The 21913-nt window shown below is 47.9% G+C and overlaps 9 protein-coding genes across 9 annotated transcripts; 5 read left to right on the top strand and 4 right to left on the bottom strand.

Moving 5' to 3' along the window:
- Nucleotides 1-331: 331 nt before the first annotated feature.
- BDV38DRAFT_195573 (kinesin family protein) lies at nt 332-3832 on the bottom strand. The gene is made up of 2 exons (XM_032052343.1): nt 3325-3832; nt 332-3267 (listed from the first exon to the last, which is right to left on the bottom strand). Exons 1-2 carry the CDS (start codon nt 3522-3524, stop codon nt 435-437), a joined length of 3033 nt encoding a protein of 1010 aa, XP_031909138.1. The 5' UTR covers nt 3525-3832; the 3' UTR covers nt 332-434.
- A 701-nt stretch (nt 3833-4533) lies between these two features.
- Nucleotides 4534-5431, bottom strand: BDV38DRAFT_195570 (uncharacterized protein). Its single transcript, XM_032052342.1, has 2 exons — nt 5221-5431; nt 4534-5144 (listed from the first exon to the last, which is right to left on the bottom strand). The coding sequence occupies exons 1-2, from the start codon at nt 5221-5223 to the stop codon at nt 4671-4673; spliced, it is 477 nt and encodes a 158-aa protein (XP_031909137.1). The 5' UTR covers nt 5224-5431; the 3' UTR covers nt 4534-4670.
- An 838-nt stretch (nt 5432-6269) lies between these two features.
- BDV38DRAFT_195567 (uncharacterized protein) lies at nt 6270-7058 on the top strand. The gene is made up of 2 exons (XM_032052341.1): nt 6270-6815; nt 6880-7058. The coding sequence occupies exons 1-2, from the start codon at nt 6359-6361 to the stop codon at nt 7035-7037; spliced, it is 615 nt and encodes a 204-aa protein (XP_031909136.1). The 5' UTR covers nt 6270-6358; the 3' UTR covers nt 7038-7058.
- A 1580-nt stretch (nt 7059-8638) lies between these two features.
- On the top strand, nt 8639-12597 carry BDV38DRAFT_259554 (cyclic nucleotide-binding domain protein). The gene is made up of 2 exons (XM_032055836.1): nt 8639-11630; nt 11703-12597. The coding sequence occupies exons 1-2, from the start codon at nt 9216-9218 to the stop codon at nt 12045-12047; spliced, it is 2760 nt and encodes a 919-aa protein (XP_031909135.1). The 5' UTR covers nt 8639-9215; the 3' UTR covers nt 12048-12597.
- On the top strand, nt 12179-12650 carry BDV38DRAFT_195553 (uncharacterized protein). The gene has a single exon (XM_032052340.1). The coding sequence runs from the start codon at nt 12310-12312 to the stop codon at nt 12568-12570; it is 261 nt and encodes an 86-aa protein (XP_031909134.1). The 5' UTR covers nt 12179-12309; the 3' UTR covers nt 12571-12650.
- A 692-nt stretch (nt 12651-13342) lies between these two features.
- BDV38DRAFT_287160 (Zn(II)2Cys6 transcription factor domain-containing protein) lies at nt 13343-15124 on the top strand (the record flags this gene model as incomplete). Its single annotated transcript, XM_032060809.1, has 3 exons — nt 13343-13948; nt 14077-14307; nt 14495-15124. The coding sequence occupies 3 exons, from the start codon at nt 13343-13345 to the stop codon at nt 15122-15124; spliced, it is 1467 nt and encodes a 488-aa protein (XP_031909133.1).
- Nucleotides 15125-15493: 369 nt separating this feature from the next.
- Nucleotides 15494-18293, bottom strand: slx4. Its single transcript, XM_032055835.1, has 2 exons — nt 17331-18293; nt 15494-17271 (listed from the first exon to the last, which is right to left on the bottom strand). The coding sequence occupies exons 1-2, from the start codon at nt 18135-18137 to the stop codon at nt 15634-15636; spliced, it is 2445 nt and encodes an 814-aa protein (XP_031909132.1). The 5' UTR covers nt 18138-18293; the 3' UTR covers nt 15494-15633.
- Nucleotides 18294-18509: 216 nt separating this feature from the next.
- BDV38DRAFT_259551 (EKC/KEOPS complex subunit CGI121/TPRKB) lies at nt 18510-19773 on the bottom strand. The gene is made up of 3 exons (XM_032055834.1): nt 19436-19773; nt 19252-19374; nt 18510-19198 (listed from the first exon to the last, which is right to left on the bottom strand). The coding sequence occupies exons 1-3, from the start codon at nt 19592-19594 to the stop codon at nt 18884-18886; spliced, it is 597 nt and encodes a 198-aa protein (XP_031909131.1). The 5' UTR covers nt 19595-19773; the 3' UTR covers nt 18510-18883.
- Nucleotides 19774-19962: 189 nt separating this feature from the next.
- BDV38DRAFT_195532 (Bax Inhibitor family protein) lies at nt 19963-21684 on the top strand. Its single transcript, XM_032052339.1, has 2 exons — nt 19963-20577; nt 20641-21684. Exons 1-2 carry the CDS (start codon nt 20048-20050, stop codon nt 21122-21124), a joined length of 1014 nt encoding a protein of 337 aa, XP_031909130.1. The 5' UTR covers nt 19963-20047; the 3' UTR covers nt 21125-21684.
- The last annotated feature ends 229 nt before the right edge of the window (nt 21685-21913 follow it).

Below are 21913 nucleotides of genomic sequence, written 5' to 3'. Positions count from 1 at the left end.
ACTAGTAGTTTTAATTTTAATTTAGAATCTCTCAGTACCGAACTCGAGACCGAAAATAGATTAAAGTAGAGACAACAGCCTTGGCTTCGTATTGTATAAAAACCCTTTCACACGACGCATCTGATATTGTACACGTTCCGGAAACATTATATGCCATACACATAGAAGAGACAGAAAAAGAGAAAGAAAAAAAAATTGAACACCGAATAGAAAGTTAAGCTCCAGCATGTTTCCAAATCATTTGGTGAAGTTCTCAGCGCAACAGAACGAGGAGAACGGTATAACCCGGATACCGGACCTCATGGTTGGCGTCGAAAATATAAGTTAAGAAAAAGCAAATGGTATCTATTCTCCGAAACACCGTTCCCAAGTATTGGTAAAACACACCCCCCAACCCGAATGTAATGTAAACAGCCCTGAATCAGCAATTAAATTCACCTCAATCCTGCTCCAGAGTTTGAATAGAGGAGGCTCTCCGAGGGCCTTTGGAGATTGGGGGTTGCCATAGCGCTGAGTCGAATAGCGTCCCTGCTGGTGAGACTAATGTCTCGGGGCCGGACTTCCCCTCCAAAAGTGGTCCGTCGTCCTGTATTCTTCATTATGGGAAGAGTTCGGGGTCCCAAAACGCCCGGTTTGGCCTCGTGCTCCTTCTCACCCTTGGCCATTCTCCTTGCCTGCGCGGTGAACATAGTGTTTTCAGGTGGAGAGCTGCCATAGGCTGCAGACCCCGGACTCCGGCGACGGTGAACCCGAAGAGAATTGGCAGAAGCACCAGCGCCAAAATATCCACCGGAAATGCGCCTCATCGCCGAATTGATCCGGATGGCGTCGTCTTTGTTTGCCTTCCAGCTTTCCTTATTGTCCGATGCGGGACTGTTGGTGTAGCTTCCACTCGAAGTACGAACCGCGATCCTAGAGGGACGGTCAACCGATGCGCGGTTCAGAAAGCTGCTGTTCTCGATGTTGCGGAGGGGAGAATGTTCACCGTCTGAGGCAGGAAGCGAGGTCGAAGGAGGAGGCGCAATTGGTGAGCCGCTAGTTTTCTTGGAGAGGAAGCCGGCTTTGAATCGGTTGTTCTTTGGGACATGCAATGTTGGCTCCGGCGGGGCAGGTACTGGTGAAGAACCATACGAAGGACTGATATTCCGACTGGGCACTGGAATGCCACGCGGGACGGGTGACGTTCTAGGCAATGGAGGCTCATATGGACTGCCTTGGGGTCCTTCGGGGAAAAGTTGCGCCCGCGGCTTTTGCGGCGTCTTCTGAAACTCGGCCAAAGAACCGTCTTGCTCGTCATCCTTCCAACGTACGCTTCGTTTCGTTGACTTGGCCTGAGACTTCTTGGGTGAGAATGTGACGCTCTTCCGGCCAGCACCCAACCTACGGCGTCGGGGCGACCCCTTGCCGGGCGAGGCAGGTGCTGTCGGTGCCAAGCTTATAGGTGCAGCGAGAGTCTTGCCAGCAGGGAGTGCTGCAAGACTCACTCTCTTCTTTGGCTTAGGCGACATGGCCTTAGAAGGGCTGAATGTCTGAGCTGACGGCAAGCTGCCATCTAGTTTTACAAGACTTGATGTTACAGTAGAGCACGAGTCGAGCATCTTGGAAAGAACACTCTTGCCCGCCTCAACAGCTTCGTCTTCACTCATTTTCATAATACCCTCAATTGCAGATATGGCCTCGAATTGAGCCTGAAGCAGCAGCTGTACAGTTTCCGCTTCCCCTGCCTTCTCTTGTTCTGCTACCGCCGAAAAAGCATCACGCTCTGCGTTTGATTTCAGGAGCTCTGCTTCGCGATGAAGGTTGGCAAGGTCACTGTTATCGTTGATTCCAAAGTCTTGGAGTTGACGAACGGCGTGCTCAACGGCCGAGTTGATACCTCTGTCCCAAGTGCTCCTAGCCAGGCGTTGGTGGTAGTGCTGCCTACTACTCTCCAACTCAAGGAGAACACCTTGTGCCGTTCTGCGAATAGCTTGGAGATTCGCTAAGGGCTCCTCATTCTCGGAATTTGCGCATACACTGTCGAAAGCAGCAATCCACGAAGACAGCATACCGATCCTGCGGCTAACCTGTCTTGATTTAATCATGTGGGCGGTCCTTTCCTGCCTCTCGGGCAATGAGTGTTCATAAGCATTCCGGATACGAGAGATTCCTTCGCGAACCACTGCGTCTTTCTTTTCCGTCTGCTTCTTAAATTTCGCGAAAGCGATTCTCTCGTAGTCTTTCTGTTGAGCTTTAAGTTCGTTAATCAGATTCATTTGTTCATCGATCTTCACCAGGAAGTCTTTAACGTGACGATTGACGTTGAATACATTCCTCGTAACTTTGGTTTGGATATTCTTCGCTCTGTTGGCATAACGCAGTGTGTTTTGGGTCTCGTCGAAATGCTGGCTGGAGGGACTAACACAGACAATCATCACTGTTTTGCAGTTGCCACCCAAAGAGAACTTTAAGAGCCGAGTGAGCTTCGAATTTCTGTATGGAACATGGTTTCGTTTCCGAGGGTCACAGAGGGCATTGATGCAGCTACCCAACGCGAGGAGCGATTTGTTAATATTCGCACCTTCGAACAACCTCTCGCCTCTGTTCTTCGTGGCACTTGCACGCTCACTACCAGCAAGATCAATTATGCTCAGTGTTGCCATTGTGTGAGGTTCATTGACATCAGCGTTGCGATCCTTTTGGGCAACATTGATTTGGAGAACTGCATGTGACCGTGAAGAGGTGGCGTTGGCCTCTGTCGGGGACATCGTGCGACATTCGTTACCCTTCATGATCATATCCATCACCTGCTGCACACTTTGGGGGTGGTGGCTTGACAGCCCAGATACTGAAACCGATTTATTCGAGTCTTCCCGCAGCATTAAGCCTCCTTTGCTACCACCAGGGACAAGGAGGTCACGGATGGTTTCGTTGTAGATTTCCAGGTACGAGAGAGAAATTTCTGTCGCCTTCTCTCCCGATCTTTCGTCGATACGTTCAAACAACTCTTGCATAGTCATGAAGATTATACCAGGCTGCTGGGCCGTTCCAGTAATTGTATGGGTCTTTCCACATCCGGTCGCACCATATGCGAAGACTGTGGCGTTGTATCCATCAAGAACACTGTCAAGGAGCGTGCGTGTTGTCGCTTCATACACCTCTCCTTGGGAGGCATTCTGGTCAAAGATACGGTCGAAGGCGAATGTCTGGTCTTTAACGCGTTTGCCGTTGGGGACAACACTTTTCGAGAACTTCTGTACCGGGCTGTCTTCCGGAGGGTCGAAGACTCTGAGTGAAATCGGTCAATGATTGCAAGGAACGGAGAGATATTTGCACTGCACTCACAAGCACCTATCATCGATAACCTTGATAATTGATCGAATACCCTTCTGGTTGAGTTTTGGTGTTGGCGCTCCAGCCAAAGAGCCATCTCCAAGAAAGAGAGGGCCATCTTCACATTTAGAGATCTGTGCCGCCTCCCTGATCGTGAAAGGCCTCACTCTAACTGCAACGGTGATAGACGAAGCGTCACTTGGAATCGCCATATTGTTGTTTATCGAATATGAAAGTGGTGTTACCTCCCTCCAAGCGGAAAGTGAGTCTCAGGTCGAGATTATCGGCGCGGGGAGGGCAGTTGTCGAAATATCCAGCGACGCCCTACACCGACGGCGTGTCGAAACAAGGATGAGGCGACGAAGAGATAAGAAATTGAAGAACGGAGCTCATCGACGAAGAATGTTGACTGTGGACCTATTTCCCGACAGCCCCAGAATTTCCCCTGTTGAGTTACGCTGAGGTGCTAGTGTGAGCTTCAAGCCACTGGAGGGACTGTTGACACGGGGGCTTGTTGTGTCAACTCGCCGTTGCCCCGGACGACTGCTAGTGCGTGCTCATAGCATGTCTGTGTTCCTTGGCTTAACCTAGAACCATGGAAAGTTCTGGCACTTGCCTGCGGTCAACCACTAACACCACACACTAAGCTTTCTAACACAACGCACTATGTTAATCCTGATTGGTCCGATCTTACTTGGAGCTATCCCTTGCAATCCAAGCCGCTCGATTCTAATCAATTTCATAGTCCAACTCCGTTTGATTAAGAATACCTCGTCGGTAACAGTCGATTGAAGAACCCCAGATCCCTTTTCTTATCAGATAGCGCTTGTTACACAGATGATTTTCCTGTTTGATCTATTTTTAGTGCTTTGTGCTCGTCATTTGCCATCTTTGTTCCCTCCGCGGGTCCCCCTCTATACCTACATAGTAGGTGTTGATAGTTCTCTAGGTGATTAGAAGTTGACCCCATATTGACACCCAAGGATCCACTAAATGGCGATCCAACCGTTCTCCGGAGTATGTTACGTATAACACACCAACATGGCTCCGAAAGAGTATAGTTCCACATTTATTAGGAAATAGATAGACAAAACCGACGGCATGATCTACCAAGGACTACGCACTAGGGAGAATACGCAGACCGTACAGGATATTGGCCACGAATTCTCCTTGTGACTGCTTGTATACAGATGATTCTAAGGGTACGTGTCAGGTCAATGTATATTCTCAGCCACCCAGTGAAAGATCATGAACGCCGTCTAATAGCACCACGTCCCAGCCCTGCGCTAGACCCATAGAATAAAGAGAATACAATGAAAACAAAATACTCATCAAGATAGAAAATTATATGGTCTACTTTAACTTTCCTCCTCTTCATCATCGAGACTAGGAAGAACAACATCCCAACCAGGATCCTCTAGTTCGAGGTCAATCAGTTCATCAGTCGTTTCAGTTTCATCTCCGCGCTTGCGAAACCTGAAAGCAACTGGCTGTCCATTTCTAATTTCAGCCGCTTGTAAGCTCAGAGGGGCTGCAGATCTCCTCCCCGCCCCTCGTTTTGGTGCTTCATCTTCATCGAACTGCGGCGTTTGAAACTCAAGTTTAGTCCAACCCTTTCCTAGATCATTTTTGTCTACTGCAATACCAAATTCAATATCTGATGAGTCTTCCGGTACCGGATCGCCATTGATTTCTGTTAGACCGCGTGATTGAAGGGCTCGGAGAAGTGTAGCTTGGGCGGTTGGAATCGTTGCGGAAGGTGGGAACATCAGGAGCACAGTCATCTTGTGCTTTTTGAACAGTAGCGTCCAACTTAGAGAATCAGGCTGTGACTATATCACCATAGAAAGTCAGCGAAATCGTGTTCACTCTTCACGCACAGGTAGCGAGTCATTAAGTCAAGCTTACCATGATGTAATTTTGATTTGGTTGTTGATTGATAAGTTTAGTAGGCCCCCGGAATTCCTTTTTCCCGCAGTTTTTGAGTTGTCTCCTGAGTTGTTTAAATTAGAATCCAGGTAACCCCAGGCTCGAATTCTAAAGCAAAGGATAAACGTGAATTGAAAAGACCTCTTTGGTTTCCCGATACGGGTGCCGTTGCCTTTATTGATAGCACGTGACCGCCTTTGAGTGTTTCTGAACACTAAGACACTGATGGTTTATTGGCCCGAGAATATATTAGTAGGCTTAGCATCCAACTGGCCTGTACCCCGTAAAATAGCTATACATCATTGTTCTAAAATTATTGCAAGGTACGAGGAACTGCCAGATACCCCGGCCTGTCGGGGGTTTGAAACACCGCAGATTGTTGGATATGGTAGCGGCTACATTGGAGGGAAAGGAAGAGTTTACAGTATACTTATTGGGGGTTTATTGGTTGGTCTTACTGAAGGGAAAAGCGACCTATAGTTACATATATCTATTTATGGTGTTACTTTTGAGATGAGCCTGCGTTCTGCGTCGTTTTTGAGGGTATATAACTAAGTATTATTCTTACTTTATGTATTCCTTCTTTCTTATTATTTTGACTACACTCTATCCCATATCCACTTCTGCATCCTTAACAAGTAAATTAATCAAAACACTCCAAAATGTAAGCAAATTACTTAACCAGTGACCACCTAACGCTCCTTGATTTGTTCCGCAATCATACAGTAGTTATCAGAATAATCCTACACTAAGCAGCCTTCTTCCAAGACATGGACTACTCAAGACAAAGGCATCACCTAGAATGACCGGTTGCAGTACCACATAATACTTTTCGAGTTCTGATCTCGATATCGGTATAATATATATATTTTTTGTATACTTCGTTCGGCAGAGTTAACTCCTAAAGCTAGCCTTACCTAAGCCAAAGCCCAAGCAAAGAACGGCGCTAAGTCGGTCCGAAAACAGAACAGGAAAGTCAATACAAATCCATGTTGTCGCAGAGAGCCAGCTTCATTGGAATTTGAAAAACGCCTTATCTGCTCTATAGCCTGTACTATCTCCCACTATCCCCGATTCACATCTACAATACAAAACCTTGTCGAGTTCATTTGTCACCATGGACTCTCACCAATCGTCAGACGCGCACCCGCGAGGCTCAACAACATTAATGGAGATACTCCATTGGGATAAGCTCTTTGAATCGGATGCGCCCCCCAGACTTGGAATTGAAGTCGGAAGACGTCTACCCTACACTGCCATGTCGGCCTTCTCAGTTGGTATGGCCATCGGGTCGTCTCACGGAAGTAAAAAGTCAGCATATCGCTTCCGTGCCGAAAACGCTCATCGCTTTCCTACGACATCGACCGGATGGTTCCAATACCACAAAACGAAGAATTACACGGCAATTGTTGGGGGAGTCAAAGAGGGAATGAAAATGGGATTAAAACTAGGCTTCGGTGCACTTGCGTTCTGTCTCTTCGAAGAAACAGTGGATTATGCCCGGCATGACCGGAGAGACTTCCTGTCTACAGTGACAGCTGGGTTATCATTCTCTGGCATCTACAGTTTATTAGGTTCGTTTCTTGTTGATGCTACAAATTGACCTAGAAGCAAGTACTAAACATCGGCTGTGTTTAGCTCGTCACGACGTTTACACTGCTGCTCGCACGACAAAACTTGGGCTGAAGCTGAGTCTGGTGTACGGACTTATGCAGGACGCTCTAGAATCTTTGAAGGGCAACCGTCCTGCATACGTTAATTTCCTTCTGGGAAATCGCCGATCGAAGACGGAATGAGGATTCGACGTATTTGACCAACGAGTCGTGATTCTTGTGCCGCTATCCTACTTGGCCTAGAGTCGATAGGATGTGGTACACGCTGACGTGCTCCCCGTCTACCACGGGGCCACAAAACCGTATGGAAACCTGCTGTAAGCAATGGTCCCGAATCCGCAAGGTCTTTTGGGTCAAGCGCCGCCTCCTCGCACCGGCCCAACAGAACACTCTCCACTCATCTCTATACGCACCTAGCTCTCGCCGCGTCACAGATAGTCGCTGCCGCTTCCTGAGATGGGATTTTGCCATAACCCTTCGGACCGAGTCTGTAGTGACATAGCGATGAGGCTGTATTCATGCATTGTCTGTCGTAACAGGGATTCAATGAGAACGGGAAAAGCGGATCTTAAATCCCGGTGTCAATATTGTTTCTAACAGACTTACTAGCTTACTCTACCTAATGCGTGGAAGCTACTACTAGTAATTGAGGAGAAGCAGTGTACCAATCACTGCCAAAGATAAAAAGGTCTTTCGTTGCCTTAGGTATCAATGATAAATTGTATGGGATGTCAGGTGAAATGGGTGGCCCCTGCGTTGTCCCGCTGTCATATTGGATTTTAATCCACAGTACTCGGAAGAGGAAAAATGAATCTTTAGTTGAGGGGAGAGGAAAGGGTTTGCGAGGGAGTTCCTTTGGAAATATATACTGGGAGAGGGAGAAGTAAGAATAAATCGAATTAAATCAATATAAAACGCGTAGAGAAATGTATAGGAGCCGATATGCATAATATGCATCACTGTACTGCAGGTATAACCTCACAAGCTACAAGGTATGTACTAATTTTCAGAAGAACCCATAATAGGCTCCGTAGGTGGTAGGGATTGTACAGGATCCTCCCACTAATCCTTAGCGATGCATGCTTTAAATGCAGGAAGCAAAGCAAGCAAACTGCTGTTCAATCGACGTAAAGCCAGCATAAGCGAAATGGCCCAATGATTTTTGGGATTTTATGGGTTGGGTGACGATCTTCAGCATGCATCTGTTCTCACTGGCCCCAACCGACACCTGTAGATTGTAAATGTACGTATCTCTCTGTGGTACTAGTTCCCTGTTCCCTGTTCCCTACTGCGTACAGCTGAAGTTTAATAAACATCCCTACCCAAAATTTTGCAGTTCTCTCCTACTTCCCCTTCATCCAGTTTTCTGCTCTTATTGTTTGTTGGGTACATCAGACTAACTACCTCACTCAGTGTTTGCAATTGAGAGGGACACAAGCCAGAGAAATATTCTTAAATTCTGGTGATTTGTCAAGGGACTCCATAATTGCGGATCAGTGTCTCTGTTTCGGTGGTGAAGACCCCCCACTAACACCAGCTCAACTTTCGTCGCGTAAATGTATGTGTTCTGGTTTTCCTTTTCCCTATCACGACACCTCCCTCCATCTCCGCTGACTGGGGATACAATGCTAAGGAAAAGAAACACACCAGTCTTTTAGTTTTCTCCTCTACTTTTCTTTTTATTTTATTTTTCTTTTACGGGGCCTATCAATATTGGTATAGATTTCTGGTTCTTTTTTGTGGGGTTGAATCCTCACTGAACAGCAGAGGGTACAAACACAAGAGCACGTCAAAAGAGCGGAGGGAATCCCAATTGATAAGGCCGGGCGGGCACCACTTGGCTCGAGTTGGTTTAGTTCTTTTTATTTTGCTGGTAGGCGGAAAGTTCAAGTTCGCGGTGGAGCTCAACCACAGCATCTATTCGGTGATCCCATTCCCCGCTTTCATGAATTAGTATTCGGCGGAAAGCTCTCTGTCTGGTCTGTGGGTTGCTCTCTCTCTAACCATTATGTTCACTTTTAGCTATCTCTTCCAGAATTTCCGTGGACTTTCGGTTTGTGTCCTATTGTCGTCTCAAACTCCCCGGGGTCTCGGATAATTCATTTGGCTCTCTTTAAACCTCCCCCAGCGACGAAACGGTTCCGTTCTTTTCCTCCCCGCCCTCCCCGTGGACCGAAGATGCCATTCTGAAGCTCTCCCGTGATCCCCTCCCAAACAATTCTCGTCGACGTCATCGGTCCGTGGATTGCTTGCCGGAAAAAAATATACACTATATGCTACCTCTGGAAACTCCCGAACTTTTTCCATCTCTCCATCCCCCATTCTGTTTGACGCTTCTAAGAGGAACGCAACTAGTTCATCATGCGGCGCCATGGCAGGTCCGGCGGAGGCTCGACCAAAGCCCTCGCGCCGGTGTCTGATACGGTCTCGTTAATCCATTCATTCGACTCGGTCACGAATCCCAATCGCCCGGTCCGCCCTTCCCCCTTAGCCTTCTCTCATATTCAAGCTCTTCCGTTGGATCTGGTCGACCGATTGCGCTCGTTCCCATTGTTTCAGTCTACTCCGGAGTCCTTTTTGAACGCGGTGGGACGGCATCTGCGCCCCCAACTCAATCAAGCCAATGATTATATTTTGACGGAAGGGGACGAGGCCAAGGCGATATATTGGTTGGTCCGGGGTGCAGTCTCCGTTACTTCGCGCGATGGCGAGAGTGTATATGTAGATCTTGAGCCAGGCGCTTTCTTTGGTGAAATAGGCGTGCTGATGGATCGTCCGCGGACCGCCACCATTATCGCTCGCTCCAGATGTCTGCTGATCGTCTTAACGAAGGAAGACTTTAGAAATATCCTGCCTCGCTTCCCAGATGTGGAGCAAGCCATCCGAGATGAAGCCCAAGAAAGGCTGATGCTCTTGGAGAAGAAGAAGAAGGAGACATCCGCGCCTCCAGTGGATGATATTATATCTCGCAGAGGGAATAAACGGCTGAGAGAAACTTTCTCTAAGGACATGTCTCTTGCGGAGCAAGAGGGCACGGTGTTGAACTGGAAGTCGGTCAACAAGAAACGCAAATCTCCCAGCCCTGGGTTAGCGGATGGAGTTTCTTCGAGCGCACTCGCCAACGGACTTGTTAACGTGCGTCTTTTACTCAAAGAACTACCTCTATTCGCCGGTCTTCCAGGGGACATCCTTCATTTCTTAGGCCTTAACGCCCAACCCCGGTCGTATCCTCCGTTCACCGACATTATCAAGCAGGACTCCCAAGGCCGGGAGATCTACTTTATCGTTCGTGGCGAAGTTGAAGTATTGACGGAACGTACACACTCAGAGGATGCCTCGCATTCCATGCCAAACACCATTGAACACCCGGGCTTTGAAGTGAAAGCGCGGCTAAAAGCAGGTCAGTACTTTGGTGAGGTTGTAAGTCTTTCTCTAGCGCCTCGCAGGACTGCAACAGTACGTACTATCAACGCGGTTGAGTGTCTTATGATTAGCGGTGATGTCCTTGCCGAGTTTTGGGAGAAGTGCCCCCATGATGTTCGGGAGCAGGTGGAGAAAACTGCCAAAGAGCGGCTGCAATCGGCAGCTGATGGCGATGTCGTAATGGCTGAAGCGGATGGTGTTGGACAATTCGTTGGCGATAGCAACTTTAAAGTCAGCGCCTCGCGACGCCGGTCGATGCCCCTCCTCACACTCACGGAAACTGAACTGGATGGTCCGCATACCAACAAGGCAGATGACCAAGCCGTATTACGTCCCTCGGATCCAGATCCATTCCTCAATGTCGGCTTAGACAAGGTCCGATTGAAAAGTAGGCGCGGATCCGTCGCTCCGTTGACGCCAGAGGAGGTCTCCGGGGAACAGCAACGGCCGTCACCACCATCTGAACCACGATCGACAAGCTCGTCGTTTCTCACCCTGCCCGAGGCTGCTGTGTCGACAACCCTCAAAACGCAGCGCGAGTCGCACAAAGTGAATCGCGGCGTTTTCCCTGACAATATCTTGGTGAGGATTTTTAACCATCTAGACCTTCATCATCTTTTTCGAGTACGGGCAGTCTCTCTACATTGGTCAGAGATCATCAATACATCCACAGATCTGCTGCATGATCTGAACTTAAGCATGTATAATCGACAAATTACCGATGACGTGTTAGTGAAAATCATATGTCCATTCGTTGGGAATAGGCCCCGCTCTGTTGATATTAGCAATTGCTTTCATATCACCGATGAGGGATTCAATAAACTGGCTGCCACATGCGGCTCCAACGTCGCCGCGTGGAAGATGAAAAGTGTGTGGGACGTCACTGCATCCGCCATCCTTGACATGGCGAGCACGGCAAAAGGACTGCAAGAGGTGGACTTGAGCAACTGCCGGAAAGTCGGGGACACGCTCTTGGCTCGGATTATTGGTTGGGTCATGCCTGGGCAACACAAAGATGAACCTGTGAAGACGAGCAAAGGGGTCCTTAAGCCCACCATGCAAACCGCAGCTGGTGCTGTCTTCGGTTGCCCCAAGCTGACGAAATTGACGCTGTCATACTGTAAACACGTCACCGACCGGTCAATGCACCATATTGCGTCCCATGCTGCTCACAGGATCGAACAAATGGACTTGACACGCTGCACCTCTATCACAGACCAAGGTTTTCAATATTGGGGGAACGCGCGATTCACCAATCTGCGGAAGCTTTGTTTAGCCGACTGCACCTATTTGACTGACCAAGCTATTGTTTATTTGACCAACGCTGCTAAGCAGCTACAGGAATTGGATCTGGTAAGGCGTCAGGCTCCAACTTTGGTCGAGGTTATCGCAAAGAGATATAAATATCCACTAACCTTTGAATAGTCGTTTTGTTGTGCATTATCAGATACAGCAACAGAGGTCCTTGCTCTTCAGTGTTCCCAATTGACTTATTTGAATATGTCTTTTTGTGGTTCTGCAATCTCCGACCCTTCCCTGCGCAGCATTGGCCTTCATCTTTTGCACCTGAAGCGACTATCGGTTCGTGGCTGCGTTCGAGTGACTGGCGCGGGGGTAGAAGCAGTGGCTGACGGCTGTAACCAGCTGGAGTCGTTTGATGTCAGCCAGTGCAAGAACCTCACGCCCTGGCTCGAAGATGGCGGACATTCGAAATATCAGAACAAGATCAGGTTTGAGACAGTGGCTCAGAATGGTAGAGTATTTCGATGACTACCGCACAATTCTAGCCCATCCGTATGGGTTCCACATCGCTTGTTGCTGCGCAATATGATGGCCTTGTCGGCCTGGGTCACTTTACTACTAGTTGGCTCCTATATCACCTCACATATCCGAAAACTTATTGTTTAATATTGACTTTTCTTTCGTTATATTTTTCCCTCATGCCGCATTCGCTTCGTGTACCTCGGTGTTCTGTTCCCAGGAGTTGTTTTTTTGTCTTCACGGCCTTCAGTTTCCCACCTTATCATGATTGATGACCGTTATGGGTCTCTTGATTTGCGCTGGTGCAGGGCGCATTTGTCTCGCTTCGTTTCCTCCACCCTTGTGTCATTGTTCTCGATCGGGATGCTTTCCACTATTTCTGTCGACGTTATATGGGCATGGCAGGTGTTTAACTCTGAAGGGAAGGGCATTTGGCAGCATAAATTGCTCCAGGATCAGCTTCATTTTACATTGCATGGTAGGAGCTGATCAATCTCTAGTTTTTCTTGGAACGTCTCTATATGTATCTTAGAATCATCTTCGCTATTTTCCCGTCTCATTATCTCTCTCGCTTCTGCTCTGTCTTGGAAAAATTGGAGATATTTGCGTATCCGAATAGAACCACCGCTTATTCACCACATCGCTCAACTATACGCAACCGAAGACTTAAGGACTCGGAGATTTCCATAGTATTACAATGATCGGTAGTTCTGCGCTTTGTCAACCAGGCTCTCCCTCTCTTTGCGAAAGACAGCTTTGTACAGCAACAAAGGGCCATCAGACCCAACTATTGAATGCGGTAAGAGAAACATTGGTTCCTTTCACCCTATGGAAGACCCATCCGTTGATGGAATACAGGAATGTATAGTTTCAGATTATCCTACAATGCCTTTGACACATACTCTTGCGCATGCGTTCCACTTCCTACACAAATGACCCATACCGAACAATGACATACAAATCTTGCGGCTACGTAAAAGTCATTGATCCCACTATATTGCCCTCCGCAGCGAACGCCCTATATGACAATGTACATTTTATACTGTTTGTCCATGTCCTTTGGAATGCATCGATAATGGGATCTTCACCGAGAAGGCGGGAACCGAAACCCCCAGAGATCAACATAAATATACAGTGATATCCTGTGTACAACATGTACTGGTCTTACTATAGTACCCCCTGGCATCTGTACTTAAGCTACGCTGCATCTTCCACCAGCTCTGAGTATCGTACTCTTTCAAGGGCTGATAGTTCTCATTTGTTGTCCCATCACCTTTTCAAATTGGAACTGCCCACCGATTGAAATGTCTAACAAACGGAGTTTTGACGAGGCTGCCCTTGAAGGCTACGACAATAACGAATTGCTGATACCCAATGCTGAAGATACTGTTGACGACGCGTTACTCTTCGAAAACATACATCTTAGCCCCCCGAACCCTGAACCAATCGAACAGACAATCTCGCAGCAGGTCGAGATTGGTGAGATACCTTCTGCTACAGTTGTTCCTGAGGAAATTTCAACAACCGCCATTGCCAGACCTCCAGTTGAAAATCGCGATGGCGCTACAACTACTGCTTTGGAAGCTGCCAATTCCTCAAGGGCTACGTCGGAGGCCACACAAGGATCGGAAGATGCTACAGCCCAACAAACTGCGCAGAAGCCACCAAAGAAGAAAGCTCGGAAGAATCATGTACCTACGCTAAATAGAGGTAAAAAGGATTGGAGAGATGCATATCTCACTAATCACCACAAAAGAAAAGATAAAATGATGGCCGAATGGGCAGAGGCAAAGAAGAAGCACGAGAAAGCGATGGAAGCAAAATACAGAAAGGGCCCGGTCCGTCCAGATGAGCAATTCAAAAAGCGTGAGCCTCTCACAAGAGCGCCGACAGCTTGTGATTTCTGCAGAGTAAGTACGCCAATCGAACTTGCATTTCATTCTTCCAAAAAGGACCCAGTTCATCTTCCGTCTCGCTGTTGGACGGCATCTAGACGCCATCTTATTATCATTGTCCTACTGACTCCCTGAACAAATAGCTATTCAAGTCGAGATGCAACAGTGATAAGGACACGGAATGTTCAAATTGTGTCAAGACAAACTCATGGTGCGGCGAAACAAATGCATCGACTGAAGTCACTCATTATCGTGGATTAAGCAAGGACCAGGAAGAAAAAATCCAAACACTGCAAGAGGAGCTTGAGGGGCTTAAAAGACGCGAACAGAAATACAGGAACGAAATCGAGGAGCTGAAAAAACAACTCGATGATGTGAGCATGAGCACCACTCCCTATCGCATATGGACATGCTAACATTTCCATCCCTTTCTTCCGGTGGAAAACATGGGTCACCAAAGATGCATGGCCAAAACATGGCCTAAAACCTCCTAGTGCTCTTCTCCCCAATTTTCCTGCAAGAGACAATTTCCGAGCAAACTATTCTCGGGGAAATAATCAGTTTCCCCCTCTGCCGACCTTACCTACCCCCTATGGCTCCTGGCAAACCCTCGGAAGCACAGATTATCAGAGGAACTACGGCGGGAAAGGCACTGCGCAAGTTCCGGTAGCTGGGAGCTTGGGTCCCAGCCAATCGAACCATCAACCTAGCCTAAGCACCGTTGCTAGTGGCTCGTCACAAACGGCTCCTGGCTATCCGCAGCAAAATGAAGTAGGACCTGCTTCACTGACAAATTACTCCCAATTTGGCCGTCTTCAACCAGATACTCTCCTCCATCAAGACAGAGCTGTCAATTTTTACTGTGAGCAGGTTCCTCAACCCCTCGACGGCCAGATGGACGGAATGCCTCACGGACTTCCCACCCTGCCCTATAGTGTCTTCAATACTCCACTGAGCCAAGGGATTCCGCCTATGTCATCCTTGGCTTCGCAATATTCTGCGCCGTTGCAGACCCAACAGCTCCATAGCAACCACATGAATTACTATGCTTCTTCTCCTGCACAGGTCATTGCCCAGGGGGCTCATCAGGTTAAAACTGACTCATCCTACGTCTATGAAAACCCGCTCACTGAGGAGGTCTCTTCTAATTTGCAACAGCCTGCAGAAGACACCGAATTATATAAGGAGTGAATCTGGACTAGTGTAATTTGGTGTCTCTCTCGCATTATCTAGAGCGGGGGCATTGTAATGGTTTCCTATATCTTTCTTTCATTTTACTTCGCTTATACTTGTTCTTCTACTATGCTTCTTGTTGTACAAATTAGTTTTGAGGTCTTAGACCGATGGTTATTTGTATATTACTAGTTGGTCTGTTGAGGATAAGAAAAACTAGTATCTTTCGAAATCTCAAACTATAAATAAGTCTATCCGAAACGCAGTAAACTTGGTCATATTCAATTGCGTAGGCCATTGTGTTTCATAAACAAGTATAAAATCTATAAAAGGGTATTTCCAATAATAGATATGCCAAAACTCCAGAAAATTCTCATACAACCCCGACAAAGAAGGAACTGCTTAGTTTCCATACGCCCCAAACAACGTACCTAATGCAGTATATTGGCTTTCAAAAGGGCAAAATCGTAAAAATGACGCGTGAATAATAAGGTATGATATATTTGACCGTTGCTGCGCACGAAAGCTCATCGATAGCAACAGCAAATCCCTCGACCCTCACACCATTTTCTCAAGAAACCAGCACCGACTTCCCGATCCTCACCAATAAGGCCTAGGCCCTCGGTGTTCAACCAGGTGGCAAAATCCTCGAGGATAATGGGGTCGTACATGAGGATCTTCTCGTGCCAGCTCGGACGACTAGGCGTTCCAGCTGGCTGTGCGTGCATGGCCTTGAGGATTTGGCCAGCTAAGTCGGGTTGTTTCTGATTGAGGGTTGCGCTGTTCTTAGTCGTTGACTTGTTGGTACGGGATGTGCTACATAGTGTTTCTGAGATGGGTAAGACTTGTCTGATTTCTGAGGGCTGATGTGTATATCGGTTCAGGATTCGGGAGGGTGAAGGTAGGATTTCTTCTTCTGAGTCTTCGATTTCTTCGACGTTGATGAAGGACTGTGTTGGTGGTGCTTGGGCTGGTGTTGATTGAGTGTCTGCGGCTTTGAGAGCGTTGCTGTTTGATGGTGTTTTTCTGGACTTTGTTCCTGAAAGTGCGTTTGAGTTGGGGTTTGTTTTGGACCTTGTGGTTGTCTTTCGTGAAGTAGTGGGTTTGCGTGGCTGTTTCTGAGATGCCTTGGGTTCGGAAGAGGCGGGTTCGCGAGTTGGCTCTGTAGTTTGCGAGCTAGCTCGGGTTTCTGAGGTTACGCTTTTACCATGTTTGGACTCCCAGCATTTTTCGAGAAGTTCGATCATTTTCTTTCGGTTCTTCATGGGCTTAAAACCGTACGATGCGACCTGTTTCGATAATTCGGCATCGGTGAAGCCGCTGTAACGCGGCATTTCAGGTTGTGGCTCAGGATCTTGCGAGGTGGTTTGCCTAGATTTATCACTAGCTTTTGTCGTGGGCAAACCAGGCGCTGGGGATGGCTCTTTTCTCGCAGCTGGGATAGCTTTGAGCCTAGGTGCCTCGCCCTTGGGAAGATTAAACGGTTCTCTAAGCGTGACAATGGCTGCATCCTCCAACGCCTTTTCATTACGGTTATCGTTGGTCGAGATCGTCATCCTAGCAGGCTCAGGTGTATCCAACAGGTCCACAACTTCCGTTTGGTGAATCAATGACCCTTCTAGATCTCTGGCTGCAACGGACCATAAGCCTCTTGCAGTAGTAAAACGGGACGTGGGTGTTGAGTATAGTGTTGAACTCAATGAAGAGGGCTCTGCCACAGTATACCTCTCCGACTCACTGATGGCTGCCTGTAGCTCCTTTAGCGAGGTCGGAGAATCCTCTCGCTCTAACTGACTACAAGTTCCAAATATGGGTTCCTGGTTTTCTAGCGACTTTGCAGCTGCTTCGGGTGAAAGCACTATGAATTCAGGCTCCTTAGGTTTGGAAGTAGCTTTTCCTTTGCTTTTCGTGGCCTTTGTTCTTGCAGTTGCAGCAGTTTCTCGAGAAGTACTAGTGGTTTCCCTGCTTGACGAATCCGATCCCTCATGGGAATCATTGAGATAATTTGCTGTCACACGAGCTGTAAGTGTCGTGAATTTCTTAGTCTGTTTCTTCGGTTTCTGTTTGGCCGCTGGCTGTTTTTGCTGGTTATCCTCTCTAATGCTTATATCATCGAGATCATGCGATTCTTGCTTCGATGAACCAAATAACCTAGAATCCACGAGCTGCTCGAAGATAAGTATTAGCCTGAAACACCGGGCGACAAAGATAATACAAGCCATACCTCTATACGTCTACGCTTCGTTGGACCATCGTCTCCAAAATTCCTGACATCACTGCGAGCTGAAGAAACATCATTGAAACCGTACTCAGATAGCAGACTACCAAAACTTTTGGTATTGGCTTCTGCAACCTCCTCTTGACTCAACTCTACCGTTTGCGCAAGGGTATCCTTAGTGGGCGTCCAATCCATTCTCCGCTTCACAGCAGCTTCCAATTGCACTCCATCGCTTCCCAGATCAACGACCTCACTGGCATGCTTCGTTTGCGACAAACCCTTCGGAGTCGACACATCCATAATCTTCTCTTGGTGCGGTTTAGTCTGCGCATTGCCAGGCTTCGCGACCCTCCCTGTTATGGTTTTGTTCGCAGCTTTCTCACACTTGCCCTTATTATCCGCACGCTTCTTCCTGGCACCTGTAGCTTTCTTCGGTGCGCTCTCTTGTGCTAGGCCACCCGATCCCGGGCTAACACGTACCGTCTGCGACTCGCTTGCGGGCTTCCTCCCCCTCCGCTTAGGCTTATCCTCTGAGGAAGCGTTCTTTGAATTCGAAGTGGCGTTGGCCTTTTTGACTGGTGGTTCCTGGGGTGTCTTATTTTCTTTATTCCGTGACGGGGTTTCAAGCTCGAAAAACCTGGAACGTGTAGGAAGTTGGAACAACTCTGATGGTGACCGTACCGGAGACGGAGATGCACTTGGCGGGGACAAATCGAACAGCTTCACGAGATCATGGGCAGGCTGTACTGAAGAACGGTTGGGAATGCGATCTGGGGATGAAGAGAGGACGATAACGTCCGCTGCGGCGCTCATGGTGTGGCGAGTCAAGGTAAATTAGTTGTAGGAATAAGCGATTGACATGGTCGCGGACAATCCACCAATATGAAGCTTTATGAGGCTCGCGCAAAATCTCCGTATTCTCTTTCAGGAGAGATCTATGTCGGCAGTGGTATTTGAAGTGTATGTCGAGCTGTCGAGTAATTGTTGAAGAGAGAATCATTTGAACGGGTTCGTCTTGGCACAAGTTGCTAAATTACCGCTTTAGGAATTACTTATCAGTGGGCAGGGCAACCGATCGTAATCCCTGTTTCCTTACAGCAAATGTTTGCAATCGTTTTGTATTTGATCTACGAGGGGCTGATACTCGTAGCTGCCATTGAAGGATGGTTTAGAATTTGGTATATTCTTGAATAATATTCGTTAGATACTAAGCCACGGTATTGCTCTTCGCGTCGTGTAGTATATACCCGTGAATAGGCGTTCCGAGGCGACACATCATTCAGTCACTGATAATACTATATTTCAACGCGTATGTTGCTCAGAGCCATAGCGCCATTCGCGCCTGTGTTGAAGGAGCGAGGGCCGAGAGCTTGTGTTTTTGGTGGAGGACTCATCCACTAATCTAAGTTTGGCCGCATACGCTCAGGACCATGGCCCATAGAGTCTCACCGAAAGAAGTCAACCAGGCAAGATGGAGCCTGTTGTATTGGAAGTCGCTCGAATTGAGGTCACTTAGATGGAGTCCAGGTTGACGTGGAAATTTGGAGAACATTAAGCAATCAAGTCGCTCCTCGCAGGGCAATTGCACCGATAATGGAGTTTTCGAGTCGTACATCATCACTGCTGCCAGCACCATTTACTTGACCCGCAGGAGCAGAAGGCAATGCTCCCAACTTGTAGGCCTTCTTTATTTTGGCAACATCCGCGATTTCAGCCAGAGTCTCGTCATTGAAAGGCACAGGTGAGCCTTCAACAGATTGTGCCAGGTGGGCCGCTACTGAATCATGGGTAATTTCCGGTGTTACAGACACCTTCACCACCAACAGATCTTTCGTAGAATCGCTGATACCGAATTTCCGGAAGGAGTCGGCAATCTGCAAACTGTTAGCGCCTGAGGCATCGAATTATGAGCTACAAATCAACCTACATTGTTCGTGGGGCTAAAAGAGAAAACAATCTCCGAGTGGACATTACGAGACTTGAGACGCTCATTGAGATAGTCATTTACGGCCCTGAAAATTGCGGACGAAACGTGCGCTCTCGAAAGAACCTGCATATTGTGGTCAGGGTCTTGGTTTCTTTAGCGAGCTTTCTTGACATCAATGCCATACCATGCTTGCATCAATGAACGCATATTCGAAATCCGAGTTCCCGGATATGAGCTGCTGCCGGAGAAAAGGAGCATTCTGGACATCACGGTAGATAGCTACATGCACAGGCATAGTAGAAGGGAGATGGGGCAGGTTTATGGTTTCTAATGTTGAAGACATGGTGGGCTGAGAGTTATGTGCACTGGCACTCTAAAAGCCGACGATGGAGCTGTAGATGCTGAGAATCAGGTCAATTGGCGAAGGTAGTTCCACTTCCACACACTGCAATGGTGATCAAGGGAATAAGAAAATCGGTGATATGCAATGTCCGTATCGGCAAAACTGCAGCTCTTTTCCCCCTCCCCCACTATGATAGTACCGGAGAATGGAAACGAGTTATCGCCGAACGCCCCGTTACTAAGCCATGAGTCACACGTGATTGCACTTCTCGAAGTTTCGGGTAGCCGTAGCGCTACGCCAGTAAGAGGAGCAAACATGCAGGAGGTTTGGGAGCAAACACGCCTAATCCGGAAAAGGGCGAAAGGCTGATATCACCGGCCCGCGGCTTTTAAATAGCTCCCATCTCCTTCGACGCTAAACCGCCATCATCAACTTCGTCATCCCATTTTAACCATGGCGTTCTTTTTACGGCGTCCATTCGCCGTTCCAACGGCGCTGCGTCAAGTCCCCAAAACTGCCAACACTGCTCGATTCTTCCACAACTCACCTTTTAAGCCATCCCAATCTAAGCCACTCGGCCCGGCCACCTCCTCTATCTTCGCGAAATCTAGACAGACCTTTCAGAATGCCTTCCGTCGTACTTACATGCAGCCTACCTACAATGCCGCTCAGGGTGGCAATCTCACTCAGCGACTCCTGTATGGCGCCGCCATCGTTGGTGGAACAATCCTGGCGACCAACATGATCTTCAACCGCGAAACTAGAGAGGATGGTGGCATGGCTCCCTACGAACGTAGCTATCTGAACGAGACTTTTATGCACACTGGACTTGGTATCGCTATTATTGGTATTGCCGCTAGGGCTATGCACATGAACGGATGGTCTTACCGTTTGATGGCCATGAACCCTTGGCTTGTCGCTGGTCTAGGCTTGGTTGGAAGCATCGGAACTATGTATGGCACTTACTACACTTCTCCCGACAAGTAAGTATTCTTCTCCTATCTGTTTGACCTGTATTGCGGGAAATCCGGCTAACAGATACCCAGCTACTTGGCTAAGTACGGTCTCTGGACCGCTTTCAACGTCACTCAGGCAGCCCTCCTCTCGCCCTTGATGTTCATGCACCCCGCTCTACTTGCTCGTGCTGGTCTTTACACTGTTGGAATGATGGGATCTATTGCTTTCGTTGGTGCTACTGCTAAGCAGGACAAGTACCTGTACCTTGGTGCCCCCCTGCTCGCCGGTGTGACTATCGTCGCTCTTTCTGGTCTCGCTCCTCTTGTCCTCCCCGCTACCGCCACCCGCACTTTGATGTGGTCTGAGAAGATCTGGCTGTATGGAGGTCTTGCTGTCTTCGGTGGTTTCACTCTCTACGATGTGCAGAAGGTCCTGCACCACTCTCGTATGGCCCAGAGGGGCCTTATCCGGAGGGATGTTGTCAACGAGAGTATCAGCCTTGAGCTTGACTTCATCAATATCTTCATCCGTATGGTCCAGATTTTGGCCATGCAGCGCAACAACCGGAAATAAGCTCCTGCGTCAAGCCACGTCTAAATAAAATGGTCAAACCTTGATCGGCGACAAGGCCACAAACGACACGAAATGAAACCTCAGTTTCATCTCACTCGACAACCAGAAGCCATGACACTGGGAGATGATCTTGGAGGAAAGTGAATTCAATTCGGTCTCGCCTTTTTCGCAATTCGTTGACTTCTTTATGTATTATATTCGCATGGGATAGCTGCTTGCTGGCTGCTCATCTCCCGCCTCACATGTATAACTCGTTCTGTGAGACATACTAGCCACTCCTGCTGAATCGCAGGGTCAGCAACCTGATTTTATAATCAAGTTGGCATAAAGTCACAGCAAAGATATCTGGGTCTCATGTCAGACGTCTAGAGTTGGAAGTAGTATCTCCGCTCCACTTGAAGAATAAATTTTTATTTGAAAAGAAACAGGAAAGGAGAATTCCCAGAGTTCCTTAGTTATTACGTAGCTCATCCTCCACTTCACCAACTCGAAATAGCATGGTCGTTTACTTTCTATATAGAGGCCACTTTCTCGCTCGAATCGAAATACATGTACGTGTAAATCAATCTTGTACACATCCGAGCTAGAATAACGCTTTCAAACAATTGTTTTAGACAAGGATCTACCACAGTTCACAGCACAAACGCAACCACGCATACCAACGCCAAAGAACCCAAAACAGATCATCCGCCCAGTTTCCCAGCAAGCCATCCCACTAGAAACAGAATCATTTGTAGGCCGCTTCCTAAAGTTTTCCGAAGACACATTGGCCGCTCATACCCACAAAGC

The sequence above is a fragment of the Aspergillus pseudotamarii genome, assembly GCF_009193445.1.
Source record: "Aspergillus pseudotamarii strain CBS 117625 unplaced genomic scaffold BDV38scaffold_72, whole genome shotgun sequence".
NCBI classification, from domain to species: Eukaryota; Fungi; Ascomycota; class Eurotiomycetes; order Eurotiales; family Aspergillaceae; genus Aspergillus; species Aspergillus pseudotamarii.
This window is presented reverse-complemented; position numbering and strand designations above follow the sequence as displayed.

Bases quoted from the DNA above. Each gene is read 5' to 3' on its own strand.
- BDV38DRAFT_259554 (XM_032055836.1), top strand. From the start codon at position 9,216: ATGCGGCGCCATGGCAGGTCCGGCGGAGGCTCGACCAAAGCCCTCGCG. The intron at 11,631-11,702 runs GTAAGGCGTCAG...ACCTTTGAATAG, and splicing joins AGCTACAGGAATTGGATCTG to TCGTTTTGTTGTGCATTATC.
- BDV38DRAFT_195532 (XM_032052339.1), top strand. From the start codon at position 20,048: ATGGCGTTCTTTTTACGGCGTCCATTCGCCGTTCCAACGGCGCTGCGT. The intron at 20,578-20,640 runs GTAAGTATTCTT...ACAGATACCCAG, and splicing joins TACTACACTTCTCCCGACAA to CTACTTGGCTAAGTACGGTC.
- BDV38DRAFT_195553 (XM_032052340.1), top strand. From the start codon at position 12,310: ATGACCGTTATGGGTCTCTTGATTTGCGCTGGTGCAGGGCGCATTTGT.
- BDV38DRAFT_195567 (XM_032052341.1), top strand. From the start codon at position 6,359: ATGGACTCTCACCAATCGTCAGACGCGCACCCGCGAGGCTCAACAACA. The intron at 6,816-6,879 runs GTTCGTTTCTTG...GGCTGTGTTTAG, and splicing joins TGGCATCTACAGTTTATTAG to CTCGTCACGACGTTTACACT.
- BDV38DRAFT_259551 (XM_032055834.1), bottom strand. From the start codon at position 19,594: ATGTCTTCAACATTAGAAACCATAAACCTGCCCCATCTCCCTTCTACT. The intron at 19,375-19,435 runs GTATGGCATTGA...CACAATATGCAG, and splicing joins CGTTCATTGATGCAAGCATG to GTTCTTTCGAGAGCGCACGT. The intron at 19,199-19,251 runs GTAGGTTGATTT...AACAGTTTGCAG, and splicing joins CTTTTAGCCCCACGAACAAT to ATTGCCGACTCCTTCCGGAA.
- BDV38DRAFT_195573 (XM_032052343.1), bottom strand. From the start codon at position 3,524: ATGGCGATTCCAAGTGACGCTTCGTCTATCACCGTTGCAGTTAGAGTG. The intron at 3,268-3,324 runs GTGAGTGCAGTG...GATTTCACTCAG, and splicing joins GTTATCGATGATAGGTGCTT to AGTCTTCGACCCTCCGGAAG.
- slx4 (XM_032055835.1), bottom strand. From the start codon at position 18,137: ATGAGCGCCGCAGCGGACGTTATCGTCCTCTCTTCATCCCCAGATCGC. The intron at 17,272-17,330 runs GTATGGCTTGTA...ATCTTCGAGCAG, and splicing joins CGAAGCGTAGACGTATAGAG to CTCGTGGATTCTAGGTTATT.